Source organism: Boleophthalmus pectinirostris, unplaced genomic scaffold (genome assembly GCF_026225935.1).
Source record: "Boleophthalmus pectinirostris isolate CB_2022bp ecotype Guang Dong unplaced genomic scaffold, ASM2622593v1 HiC_scaffold_8, whole genome shotgun sequence".
In the NCBI taxonomy this organism is placed as follows: domain Eukaryota; kingdom Metazoa; phylum Chordata; class Actinopteri; order Gobiiformes; family Gobiidae; genus Boleophthalmus; species Boleophthalmus pectinirostris.
In genome coordinates this window covers 4539635-4553594 of record NW_026571515.1, presented here as the reverse complement: position 1 = coordinate 4553594, position 13960 = coordinate 4539635, and the positions used below count along the sequence as shown (strand labels likewise).

Sequence of the window (13960 nt, the reverse complement as noted above, 5' to 3'; positions counted from 1 at the left end):
TTGGTTCTAAAGTTCCATATGTTTTAAACAGACCATGTATGAAACATGGAACAAAAATTATTTCCCAAATTTCAAAGACCTGCAAATCATGTAAATAAATGGATGTATTTCATCATATCTTGTGTTATTCCATCTTTGAACTGTTGATGAAGGGACAGGGTTTTTCAAAAAAAAAAATTATTTAAAATGATAAAGATTTGCTTGGAAGGACTGACATATTTTATAGAAATAGTTTCCTTTCATTTTGAAGTAATATTAAAGTATTCAGAAGGAAAAAGTTGACAAATGATGTAAAATCCTGCACCTTGTTTGAACAATTTTCCCTCCGTTACTTTTCCCTCAGTTACCATGACCTTACTTTTTGAGTCATGAGATTTTTTATTAAGAAAGAGGTTTTTCAACCTAATCTTGTACCATATGGTAGAAAACTATATGAAGCAAATATTCAAACCAGTTTGTTAAGGATATGTAAGTGAGAACCAAGAGTTATCACTGTTTGGATTTATTGCCCAAAAAGTGCTGCATATTTCATTCCCTCCGTTACCGACATGAGTTTTTAAATTTTTTGTCAACAACTTGAAAGAATATCACAGGTTTAACTTGACCCTGTTGGAGTGTAACTCTTTCCTACATTCTGATACTTTACTTATTTCAATAGTTCCTCTAGTTTCTGAATAAGAGACATTTGAATGTAAAAAATCTGACCCTGTTTCCCTCCGTTACCACTTGACTGGACCCATATCTCGAAAGAAGAGAAAACATACAGATGTTGTTGAAATTTTTCAATAAATATTTATTTTGGCCCTCGACTTTTGGCCCTCTGTGAATTTGAGTTTAACACGTCCACATAGACTTTGTGTTTAAACTGGACGCCTTGCCCGGTCTGAACGCAGCTTTAAAGCTCACAAAGATTGTGCGTAATGTCAGAGGGAGGGTTGTCATGGAGATGTTCTCTATTTGCGTATCCATTCAGTGTTTTTACCTTTTAAAAGAATGCACTCTTACTCTGAGCAGGGTCACCTCTCCACAGAGTTAACCTGCATCGTGACATTTTTCTGGTAAGGGTCTGTCACCTGCCTGTCTTTATATAGATGTAGCTGGTATGCCCGGAATATTCCACAGTATGGCATTAAACCTATGGCACTATTAAGGTTCCGCATCTATGTCACAAAACCACATGACCTGGTGTTGATGTCGCCATATTAGAGGTCAGACTAACCATCTGGACCAACATGTGGTATTTGTGTGCGATAAAATTTGAATTGAATAACACTGGTTTTGACCTGTGTTGCTGTTGGATGTTCTGTCATCCAATCAGTCTGCTAAAGAATCAGGCCAGAGTATCTATCAGATCTCGGCTGATAAAGATCACAGACAGGTGGAGAGCGACATAAAAAGAGCGGGATGGAGCCACTGAGAACAATCGTCTGTGCAGTCAACATTTCATTTCTGGTGAGGGAACATCTCCACACAAACGAAGAAGGGATTTACAGTAAACGAAATGAGTATTTTTTTTCTTGTACGTATGAAGAATGAAAACCCACTTTCACCAGATTACATCCCGTCATTATTCATGTACACAGTGAAAGACAAAGCAAAACGTTCACTTATTTCCTATTAAAGAAGATCTAACATGAAAAAACAGATACTAGAGGTTGTGCACAAAGCGAGCGTTGATTAAACTATCAAAGCGTCCGTCGTTATTAGATCAAGATCTATTCCACAACCCAGGAGGACGACGACTTTAGCTTTATATATTTCTAATGACGTCTGATCTAACGAGCTGGCGATTTCTGACAGTTTTACGTCGTTTGCGCGTTTTAAAGTCGCTATGATTATATTGTAAACTGAATAACACCATCAACCCCAACCCTGACCTCCAGTATGGCCTCCAAAATATTAAATCACGTGACTGCCACGCCACACGCAAATCCTCAATATAGGGATGGGATTGCCTCGAGACTGTGCGCACATGGGAAAATCTATCTCACAAGATTTGATCCTCCGTCTGTACATTTGGCACGGGCATGAAAGGTTTTCGCATCTCGCTCAAACTCTGGAAAATTGATTTTTTTTTGAGCAGCTCTAGCTAAAAGTCTCCTCCACACAGAGACGTGCAGCTCATATTCAGACAGAAAGCACTTTAAACAAAGCAGGGGTTGACCAATAAAATAAAAAAATAATCTCGTGTCAAAAGTTTAATTAAATAGTTTTGAATTATATCCAAATAATCCCGGTTTCTGTTCACTTCTGTCTAGTTGTAGTGGTGGTGTTCTTTAGTGCCCTCTACTGAACACTGAGGAAACTGCAGCAGCTCCGAACGTCCCATTAACTTGTGGTGGTTTGCTCTTTTACGGAGGCCTGGATGCACATGTTGAGAGTGTTCTACAGGAGCTTTTACAATCGCAGAGACCAGCCGGTGGTTTTTGAGGTTTGCGCACATGTGCTGAGGCCCACAGCCGACTCAAACAGCTCTGAATAAACCCGTATCATGACCAGGGAGACGAGCAGGAGGCAGCACCAGGCCAAGATGCAGGTTAGAAGTGTTGAGAGATCACGCTTCCTGTAAAAATGAGAATTAAAAAGAAAAAAAAAACAGGATGAAAGAATGCCATGTCTTTCTGTGTGATGTCTCCATAAAGACGAGTGTTGAATGTTTTCCCTTAAAATGAAATGAATCATATCCTGGGACAAGGCGACTCATTTCTCTGGAATCCCTTGAAATAACTCTGGTTGTTTTTGTTCCGTTTTTGGAGCCCAATTAGGCCTGATGGACCATTGTGTTTTTTTTGTGACTAGTCGCTCCGGGGTTTACGTTACAGAAAGAAGAAAGAAGAAAAAACATTAGTCACACTTTTTGGTGGAAATTTATTTGATTAAATCAGAGACCAAGAACCAACATTTCATCTTGAGAGGCAAGTTAAAGTAACAGCAATAGAACAGAGAACAACATTTAAATTTAAATGTATTTATTGCTCCTGCTATTATTTTATTGGCGACAACTGTTAGAGAATTTTTATGTTATAAGTATTTCACATTAAAGGGTTACTCATTTAAAGGATGAATCATTTAAAGATTAATCATGATGTAATATAATATTATCAACATTGCTTTGCGTTTTGTTTTATTCGAGATGTATGTAACATGAAAACATCAGCTGAATCTACTGTAGAGAAAACAACTAGTGGGTTTGTCCCATCATACGCTAAACACGGGGCCCTGGAGAACTACGAAGTGATTGTCTGTCACCTGGAACATGTCGTCAAGTGTGAAATGGGGGGGCGGTTTAGTCGAAGCTTGTTAGTCATGAGATAATGTGAACAATATGTAATGTGACGTCATGAAATGTAATCTGTTTGTGTCATGTGTTGAAATAAAAGCGCTGCTCGGAGGGTGAAAGGCAGAGCAGGAAGGGACAGACGGCCTCGCACAAGTATCTACACTTTGTCGTTCTGAGTGGTTCTTTTTTAACAGAATTGTCTTTGGGTAGATTCCCTGACAACAACACAAACGACGACGGCAGCGCAAACGACGCCGGCAGCGCAAACGACGCCGGCAGCGCAAACGGCGCCGGCAGCGCAAACGGCGACGACGCCGGCAGCGCAAACAGCGACACCGGCAGCACAGACGACAACGACGACGACGGCAGCACTGCAAACGACGGCGACACCGCAAACGACGACGACACCGGCAACACAACCGACGACGACACTGGAAACACAACCGACGACCACAAACGACGACAACGACGACACCAACAACAAACAGACAAACCTCGTCTTTGCTGCATGAACAAAAGGAAAAGGAAGAAGATAAATCTTTTAAACCTGCTCCTTTCACAGATCATTTACACAACAGACTGTTAACGTCACATATGAACAGTTCTTCAGATAAACTATAGCATAAACAACAGAACAGAACAAGTTTAACAAACTCTCCATCTCACTCCAAATCACTAAATCCATTCAATTCTTCATCCTCGTGTGTCACTTCTGAGCAACTCGGCCTCGACCTCCGGAGGTAAACAGAGCGCCGCTTCCTCTTCTGTGTCGCTGTCGTCAGACTCAGCATCAGTTCCAGTTAGAATTATTCGGGTCTTTCTGAATCCCGACAGGATGGTTTCGGTGTCACTGAAGTCCAGACTTTGTCCGTCCGTCCAGTGACTCCAGGAAAGTTTCATGGTGCATCCTCCTGGTGTCACAAATTTCTCTCTCACTCCAAACTTTCTTTCTGCTGCTTGATTACGAATTTAAAATTTTGAGTGGTGCAGAAGTAACGGTGCGATCGACTGACATGATGCAGACAGGACAGAGGCTTTTTTTTTTTATTATTTTTTTTTTTTATTAGGCTATTTTCCCAGTTTCCCGTCATAACCTTTTCTGGGAATTGAGAAATAGGGTAACACTTTATAATAACTACACCTTACTTAGCCTTAATAAAGCATGAACAAAGACTTAATAATAACAAAGATTTAATTAATAATGATTCATGCTTAGTAAATGCTTAATAAAGCATAATTCGTCTTCACTTTAGAAAATCTCTCAAAAAGACTTAACTAACAAATAACAGCTGCCTGAATTATCATTGCATTACATTATTAGTAAATCATTCTCTCATAGTTTACTAATGATTAATAAATGCTCAAATGGTTAGTTCATGAGTAATTAAGTATGAAATAATTATGAGTAACTGTTTACAGCACAGGCAAATTAAGTGCAAGTAGTAATTAAGTAGTTACTAAGCGTGAATCATTATTAAATCTTTGTTCATTATTAATTAAGCCTTTGTTCATGCTTTATTAAGGCTAAATAAGGTGTAGTTATTATAAAGTGTTACCAGAAATAGTTTTGATCAGATATCCTGGGTCCTGGGAGATTAAATCTAAATAGAGTCGAGCATATGGAAAAGTTACGTAGTGCACCTTTTTTAAAACAATGTGCAAGTAAATGTTCATGCATGTATGTCCTTGTATATGTACATGAAATGGGAATTATTATCGGCGGGCATGATTCAGATTCTTCTGTTTCCAGGATAACAAAGGCTTTGGCATCGGGGAGCTGGTCTGGGGGAAGATCAAGGGCTTCTCGTGGTGGCCGGGGATCGTGGTGACGTGGAGGGTCACCGGGAAACGCCACGCCTCCCACGGCATGAGGTGGCTCCAGTGGTTCGGAGATGGAAAGTTTTCTGAGGTAAGGACAGAAAACTTTGGTATGGTGGGAGATATAAGCGGGAAGTATAAGGAGGAGATGGCCGTCTGAATGAATTAGTTCTAGATACTAATATAAACAAATGCATTAGCTGTAGGCCTGTCCCCATCATTTTTATATCGACTTACTGTTCAAGTTCAATGGGCGTCATTCATGAAACGTTCTTACAAATTTGTACTTGCGACCTTCTTATGAACATATTTGGCATTCACAAAACTTTTTATTAACTGGAAATGTTCTTCTGGAAGAACAAATCCTGCAAACAGGTAACAGTCAGGAGCACTTGTAAGAACAAAAATTCGACTGTTTTAGAATATTATCACTCTGATCATGCCACTAAAAATTCTAATTCCTCTACGATTGTAAATGACATATTTTCTTAAATTTATTTCCTATAAACGTATGACCATGTGAGCCGATGATATTTATGAGGAGTTTCATAGAGCATGTAATTTATTGGGTGTAAAGGGCTTTCTCCAGGCTGCAGTGAGCCTCAATCTGTACCAGCCCAGTGCCTTCATATGGGCCTCTGTCACAGCCCTGAGCCTGACTCGGTGACGAGGTCAGGAATCAGAATATACTAGATGTGTCAAACATTAAGTAAGACCTACTTTAAAATATTGGTAATTATCACAGCAGATCTCTGTACGTGGCCCCTCCCACCAGAAGCACAATATTTCTCTTTCCAAACGGAAGTTTTGACTGTTGACCGTGACACCCTCATCAGAAAAATGTCAACATGAGAAAAGTGGAGCCGAGTGCAGGATATTTACATACAATTTAAGTTAAAACATTGTGTTGAAATTGCATTTTTCTTAAAGTTTCAGATTGCATAATATTTGTAAAAGATTGTTTAAAAAGATTTCTGTAATAGATTTGCGTTTCTCTGCAAATATTTGACTTATTGCTATTTTTGGGTTTACATGCTTTTTTTTTTTTTTTTCGCCCTTTGGGATCAAAATAGGTTGGATACGCCCCCGGACCAAAATGGGTTTGACACTCCTGTACTAGATGTTTGTAAGAACCCCGGAAGTAGGAATTCAGAGCACCAGAACAATCAGTCAAGAGCCATATATTTGTGTTGGCAAGGATTACAGAGATCGAGATTTTAAAACAAAGAGATGTTTGGTGAATTTTATCAAGGGGAAAGACGTTATTGTCCTTCTTCCTACGGGACTTGATGCATTACATACGTCACAACCATATAGCAGTGACTGATTAAATAAAGTATCCGCCTACCGTCGAGCGAACGAATCCTAATGCTGTGAGGTCAGACGTCGAGTTGAGACCGGACCAGGTCAGTTGAGGTTCAGTTTTCAGTCAGTTATCAGTTTTTATTCCATTATTCATTTAAACATAAAATCAAAAACTAAAAAAAAAACAAATCGTTATCTGTTTTTTCATTTTGGTTTTGGAGACAAATAATGAAAAGATTTTTTGTTTTTTCGTTTTATTTTTGGTTGTATTTTGAAAAACAAATGAACGAATGAAACACGGATTCTTAAAACTGTTTTTCTCTCAGGTTTCTGCTGATAAATTGGACTCCATTACTGCTTTCCCCAAGTTTTTCAACCAGGCCTCGTACACAAAGCTGGCCTCCTACCGCCGGGCCATCTTTCAAGCTCTGGAGGTAAGAAAGACTCGAATAAAATCTGTTTTTATCATTCAAGAGCTCATGTTACGCTATTTTCTGATCTGTTCTAATGTTTTTTCCTCATCGCAAACAGACCTGGAGTTGTGTTTTGTTTCATTTACACAGGTTTAACACACAAACCTGCATATTTAGGCTGAGTTTTTCTCTCAAACTGAAAACGTTGTTCCACTTGTGATGTCATGCGGTAATACAGGAAGCGCTCCACTGTGTTTTTAAAGTCCATACACCTTCACTATAATCATTTCATAAGGTAGAACAGAGCATTTTAAGATTTGGAGATGTAGATAGACTAGGGTGACCATATTTCCCTTTGTGAAAACCCGGACACCCTGGGGGTGTGGGGGTTCACCTTTCGCGGTGTCACCGTTTTTCAGATTTTTTTTTTTAGTGCAATTTTGCATGCTTTTTTTTTTTTTTTATAGCGTATGAACGCGTATTGTGTATTACAGGCGGGTAGTAATTACACACGGGTGAGTCAGGACTAAACCAGGTCTAAACCAGGACTAATCTTGGACTTGAGAGAGAGAACGCCAAGCAGTTTGTCCACAAAGCGCGATCGGGCATTTGCCGCGTTTACCTCCGTGAGGTGCGGAGCTGAGCCGGTCCTTTCTCCTGCGTCACCTCCGAGCCCGTCCCGACGGTGAGTCCTGTTTCAGTCCTGTTTCAGTTCTGGTTTAGTCCTGTTTAGTCCTAGTTCAGTCCTGGATTAGTCCTCCTCTTCAGTCCTGGAATCAGCCCTGGGTTAGTCCTGGTTTAGTCTTGGTTCAGTCGTGGCGTAGGCAGCGCAAAAGTTTGATATAATCTCGGGTTAACGGGCAGGTGCGGTCCTGTCCTGGCGGGTGCAGTGCTGTACTGGGGGTCTCCAAAAATGGACCCGTGCGGGACTCTGCGCTGTTGGGCTCCATTACGGAATAAATGAATCTTCAGTTCGTTACATAAAGAAGGAGGGAAATAACGTGACGACAGCAGCAATAAGTTTAAAGAAGGAAGTAAAAAGTTGCACTTGTCCTGTGTGAAAGTTTGTGCTGAGGGGTTTTACAGCCTTAAAACATAGATAGAATAATTGTAAAATATAAAGTTGAATACTTCGTGGATTTCACCTATCACAGGTTATTTTTAGAACGTAACCCACGCGATAAACGAGGGACACTGTCCTCTCACCTCGCAACCTGTGCACATGGACTCACACTTGTCCCGACCGAGATGGAAAACGGAGAATTTCTTGAACAAGTCATTGTTAAATGCGCATTTGTGCTTCGGTATGTTGCAGACTGACCGACTGTTTGACTGTTTGTGTCTCGCTCCTTGTGAGTCACAGACGCTACAAGAAACGTTCAGTTTAATGTCCCAATGAACGGTAATGAAAACCTGGACATTTGCATCACTTTGTAAAAAAAAAACCCGGATGCCCAGGATGCAAAAAACGGACGTTTGGTCACCCTAAGATAGACTAATGATGAAGGATTACTCAAACATGTGTGAGTGAAACAAAACACAAGTCCAGGTTTGTTTTTGAGGAGGTGACACTAGAACATGGTTAGAGTCGATTTTGCGCAATACAGCACCTTTAAACTACAAACAAGATTCATGGGACTGAGACGTTAGCAACGATTTATTATGGCAATTAGTTTTACCAATAAAAAAAAAAAAGTATTACAATGACGTAAATTGTCTGAAAATTGGACTGATAATTGCTACGAACTCCAGTCCAAAGTTGAAGCTGCTTTAGGGTGGAGAAAGCCTGTTGCTGTGTCCATTGTAAACCATGTCAGAGGAAGACGGACTTGTTTTTACACGTGTGATCTGTGCTGCCTTCAGGGGACAAAATAATGCAGGACGCAGATGGGATAATTTCACAACAAGAACATAGAACAAATATTTAATGGTCTGAAATGTCAAAGACTGAACCAACAAATCAGGGAAAAACAACAAGACCAAACCCAGACAAAACCAGTAAGAAAGATTGATTTGAATGACAGTGCAGGGAGTACATGTAATGTCATGTTACAGGTTCAAGGATTGAACAAAATGTAGTTACTGTTTTTAGTGTAAAAGGGCATAGTTTTCTTATAACTACGACCTCACTGTGCTTTTAGGTAGAGCTGTCGCAATAACTTCAAAAATGAATCACTGCGTTAAGAGGCCCACCGTGGTACGTGTTGGGTCACTGCGATCACTGACCAACGTGACCAACGTGACCAACGTGACCAACGTGACCAACGTGACCAACGTGACCAACGTGACCCGACCCACAGTCCTGCATGGGTCCATTTTAAGAGACGCGCACCCGCCCGGAACCGTTAACATTCCACCTGTTACGCTCGTGATAAACCAGGACTAAACCAGGACTAAACCAGGACTAAACCAGGACTAAACCAGGACTAAACCAGGACTAAACCAGGACTAAACCAGGACTAAACCAGGACTAACACAGTCAGTACATCCCTATTTACATAGCGCTTTTCACAGACATTTTTTTGTTGATGCTTTACAAAGCATTACATTCAGCATATGTTATTCATTCACTCTATACCTGGTGATGTAAGCTACTGTTGTAGCCACAGCTGCCCTGAGGCAGACTGACAGAGGCGCGGCTGCCATGCCAATCGGCGCTAACGGTCCCTCCGACCACCACCATCACCCACACACACACCACTTTCATACTAGGCAATGTGGGTGAAGTGTCTAGCCACTTGCACCAGTGCCCTGGACAGGTTCATTGATTGATTTGTATTTTTTAATTGACTTTGACTATCAACTGTTTATGGAGACCTGTAGCATGTTTTGTGTTGATGGGGGAAACCGGAGCACCCGGAGGAAACCCATCCAGACACGAGGAGAAACATGCAAACTCCACACAGAAAGGCCTGGGCGACCCGGGGATCGAACCCGGAACCTTCTTGCTGTGAGGCATGAGTGCTAGCCACTCATGCCGCAGGACTAACACAGGACTAACACAGGACTAACACAGGACTAACACAGGACTAACACAGGACTAACACAGGACTAACACAGGACTAACACAGGACTAACACAGGACTAACACAGGACTAACACAGGACTAAGTTGTGCCCGCGAAGACAGTCAGAGCTCTGCGCTGCATGGAGGTAAACGCAGCCGTCACCCGATCGCGCTTTGTAGACACCTGCTCCGCTTGCTCGTGCTAGGGGCTCGCTCTCTCTTGAGTCCACGGCTACGCGCCAGGACTCTGACCCGGCCTGGTGCCAGGACTCTGACCCGACCTGGCGCCAGGACTCTGACCCGACCTGGTGCCAGGACTCTGACCCGACCTGGCGCCAGGACTCTGACCCGAGCTGCCACAGTGAGAGCTGGAGAGATACAGTGGCACTTGTTCCAAAGCCAAATGTTACTTCTCCCACACTACACACACTATATTCACACGACAACCAAGGTACATGTGCATCTGCAACAAGCGCATCATCAGAGTTTTCAGAGCAGCTTGAAATATTGTAACTCCGGGGGATGGGGGACGGGGTACAATATCGTCGCATATTGCTCTGTTGAGCGGCTATACCCCACCGCGGGAGAAATTCCCTAATTCCCTAAAATGACAATTTAAAGTTTGGTTTTCACTGTTTACATTACAGTGGTTTTCAAAAGTCAACTGGAGCCTGAAGCGCCTCTGTGTTTACTTCACTGTCCTATTCTGTCTCTGGTCCGCTTGTAGTTTCCAGACTGTCTTGATCTGATGCACTGACACCACGAGGCGTTCACAGGGCAGGGGAATCCACCGTTTCAAATCCGGACAGACTGAGATTGTTGTGTAAACGCGCTCGAGTGCACTCCCCCTGAACCGTGCTCTTTTGACTCCCAGCACAGAGCGGCAAGTTGTTACACCTCCCCAAAATGACACCGGAAAAAACGACTTCCTTTGACATTTTTATCTTTAATCTACCTTACCTTAACCATATCCTGCCGTAGCTGTAGTATTTCCATCCTGTATGTAAATATTTCACATGAGGGGTTTTCAAATTGTTAGAAAAGAAACTTTGTTTGTACATGAGTGATGCACAAAAGAAGCTGCACAAGAAGATTATTTGTTTACTATCTTTATTACATATTGTTGAGTTTTCCTGTAACAATAACCTGAAGATATTTTCGCAATTTTACAAACGTTGCACACTTGCCAAATAAAAAACTATAAAAATTTGCATAAACAACATTCACATGCTCACTATTGGTTAATGGTTTAATCCTTTGTTAATATTACCACATGGGCATTGTGGGTTTACTGATTGTCTCTAACCTCTCTGTCCCAATTTCACACAACAACAAATTAATCCTATTAATTTTTTATTTTTATAAAGAATAAAAATCCCTATATCTTTGGTAATCATCCCTAGTTTGCAGAGAACATTTTGTATGTGGAGCGTCATCAAAGCAAAATCCTGATCCCTCATTTCATGGTTACAAATTTCAAAAGTTACCGCCAAAGTGAAAGGCACCAGCTGTTCACCAAGAAACACCTTCCACTGCAAAGAGACCAAGACGTGAGACGTGAACAGCTGTAAAACCACAAGAACAAAAAAGTGCAGCTCAGTCTGTTTGTCTTCTGCTCCTCTCCAATAACGAACAGGATCCCTATCCACATACAAAATGTTCTCTGCAAACTTGGGATGATTTAAATGTTTCCTTTTTGGTTCTTCCTGTGGATCAATCCTGCCCATCACCTTCACCTTTCACTATTTTTCAATTCCGTTGGGAAGGAAAACAGTCTGAACGGAGGTTTGCACTCACACACATCTGATTCACTTTTGCAGTTATGGAGTTCGCAAAATTCCTATGCCCATTTCTCGAGCCGTTTTCTGCTGTTAGGATCCAACAACCGCAAAAGTATCATCAGAACCAGAAACAAAAGTGATATGGTTCAAAAGACTAGAAAAGATCGACTTTGACAATGGACACATCCCACTGGGAAAACAAACATGGCGGTTTCATGCTCACTTTTTCGGAAAATCCTTCCCAGTATGAATTGTGCAATGACTGAAAGTTGGAAATTCTTGATGCATGTATTAGACGTATGTTATGTATTTGGCTTAGTTTGCTAACTATTACTGTATTTTCCGCACTGTTAGTCGCTCTGGATTATAAGACGCACTGTCATTAAATGGTCTATTTTCAAACTTTTTTCACAAATAAACCGTGTGGGACTTTAAAGGAAACACAACAGTGTGATGGGTGAGTGGTTTTGTTTGTTTGTTCGTTCACGGTGACTCTGGGCTTTGTTCAGTTGTGGCGTGTAGGGAGGGTGTGTCTGGGACCAACGGATTGTCGGCGTGTTCGCAGTGACTCAGTTGTTCAGTCGTGTCTAGAAGCGGCACGTTGCACTTGCTTTTTCGGTTCGTTCCTCCGTTCCGTTCCTCGTCGGCGTGGAGTGATGAGTGTGTCTGTGGGTGTTTTTTCGCTGTGCGGTCGCCGTCTGCACCGTGTGTGTTTGTGTGTTCTGCGGGTGGTGCGGCTTTGTAGTTTACTGAAGTCGTGCTGGGACACCTGAGTGGATTCGTGTATAGGGCGCTCTGGATTGTGGGGCGCGGTCGCTTTTTGATGTGGTTAGAGACTTAAGAGCGCGTCTAATAGGCGAGTTTCATCTGACGTCATTGTTATTAAAAGCCCGCGTTGCTGCTGGGAAATATTTTGGTCGGAGGCAAGAAACACGGTAGCGTCAAACACAGTGCGTAACCTCGCGTATTTATCCCCGATAATGGTAAATTCCTGCTGCATTATCGGATGCACAAATAGAAGCACGGAAGAAGGAAAATGTCTTTTTCATATTCTGAGTGAAAAGAACCGCTAACGGTGAATTAAACGGCTTTCAAACATCCACAGAGCAAACGTAGAAGATCCTAACAAACCGTGGACTCCAACAAGTTCAACAACACATCGAGACTCTTGGAGGTTTTCATCTTTTCTGCTGTGAATGGCCCAGGAGTTTCCACCAAGTCATTGTGGATATCGACCAAAGTGAATATTTGTCCAGGTAGTTGGTGATTCCGACCAGAAACTTGGTTTGGTCCACCTTTTGTCGGGGTTGAAAAGGGTGATTTGTCGTCCGTCGATGCTTATGACCAATTTCTGGTCAAATGGTCTTGGGTCCTCTGCCGTTAGAGTGGATAAATAACCGGGATCAATACCCTTTACGTGCTTTCTCGCTCCGTCCGTCGTGTTGAATTAGTGTTTATTGCCGCCGACCAAAACAATTCCCAGCATGCAACACGTGCTTTTGTCAACAATGAAACTCGCCAATAGCCCAGAAAATGACAGATGTTATTATGAAACTTTTCTTTGCGAAAACTTTAACTATCGAAAGCTCTTAATCTGGATGTTGATGTTGAGAGAGCCGGATGTTGACAGTGACGAGGAACAGAGCAGCTGGATGATATTGTAACTTTTAATTTTTATCATCTATATTTACTTGTATTATTGTGACGGGCTGATCTGTTGGTGAATGATAATACACGAAACACAAAAAATATAAAATCGGGACATTTTTAGATTTGTATTTATGTGTCTGAACTGTTTTTTGACAGATGGCCAGTGTGCGCGCGCAGGAGAGTTTCCCTCCCTGCGAGTCGGACAGTCCAGAGGAGCAGATCAAACCCATGCTGGACTGGGCCAATGGAGGGTTCCTGCCCAAAGGAGAGGAGGGACTCAAACCCCCACACAACGCAGGTACGCACCTCACAGGGTTTAATATGAAGACAAAATATGATCCCAACTCGAAATCTCTGGATCTGAGTCTAGGGGGACGTTCAGACTGCAGGGCTTAATGCTCAATTTGGATTTTTTGTTACTAGGTCGTTCATATTTCCAGTTAAATGTGACTTGTTGTGATCAGTCTGTGTGTCATTCGTTCATTCGTTTTTCAAAATAAAACCAAAAATAAGAAAACGAAAAAACAACAATTTTCTTTATTTGTCTCCAAAACCAAAATGAAAAAAAAAAAAAACGGATAACGATTTGTTTTTTCAGTTTTCGATTTTGTGTTTAAACGAATAATGGAAAAAAGGATAACCATTTCCCGTTTATGTGACTTAAACTGAGATGCTGGACTGAACCAGGACTGAACCAGGACTGAACC

The 13960-nt window shown here is 41.7% G+C and overlaps 1 protein-coding gene across 1 annotated transcript in view; it reads left to right on the top strand.

Annotated features, from left to right (window-relative positions):
- dnmt3bb.1 (DNA (cytosine-5-)-methyltransferase 3 beta, duplicate b.1) overlaps positions 1-13960 on the top strand; it is a 134468-nt gene that overhangs the window by 89096 nt on the left and 31412 nt on the right. Inside the window, exons 7-9 of the mRNA XM_055165658.1 lie at positions 5031-5189; positions 6730-6837; positions 13410-13551. Coding sequence (XP_055021633.1) covers positions 5031-5189; positions 6730-6837; positions 13410-13551 — 409 coding nt within the window. The remainder of the gene's footprint in view (positions 1-5030; positions 5190-6729; positions 6838-13409; positions 13552-13960) is intronic.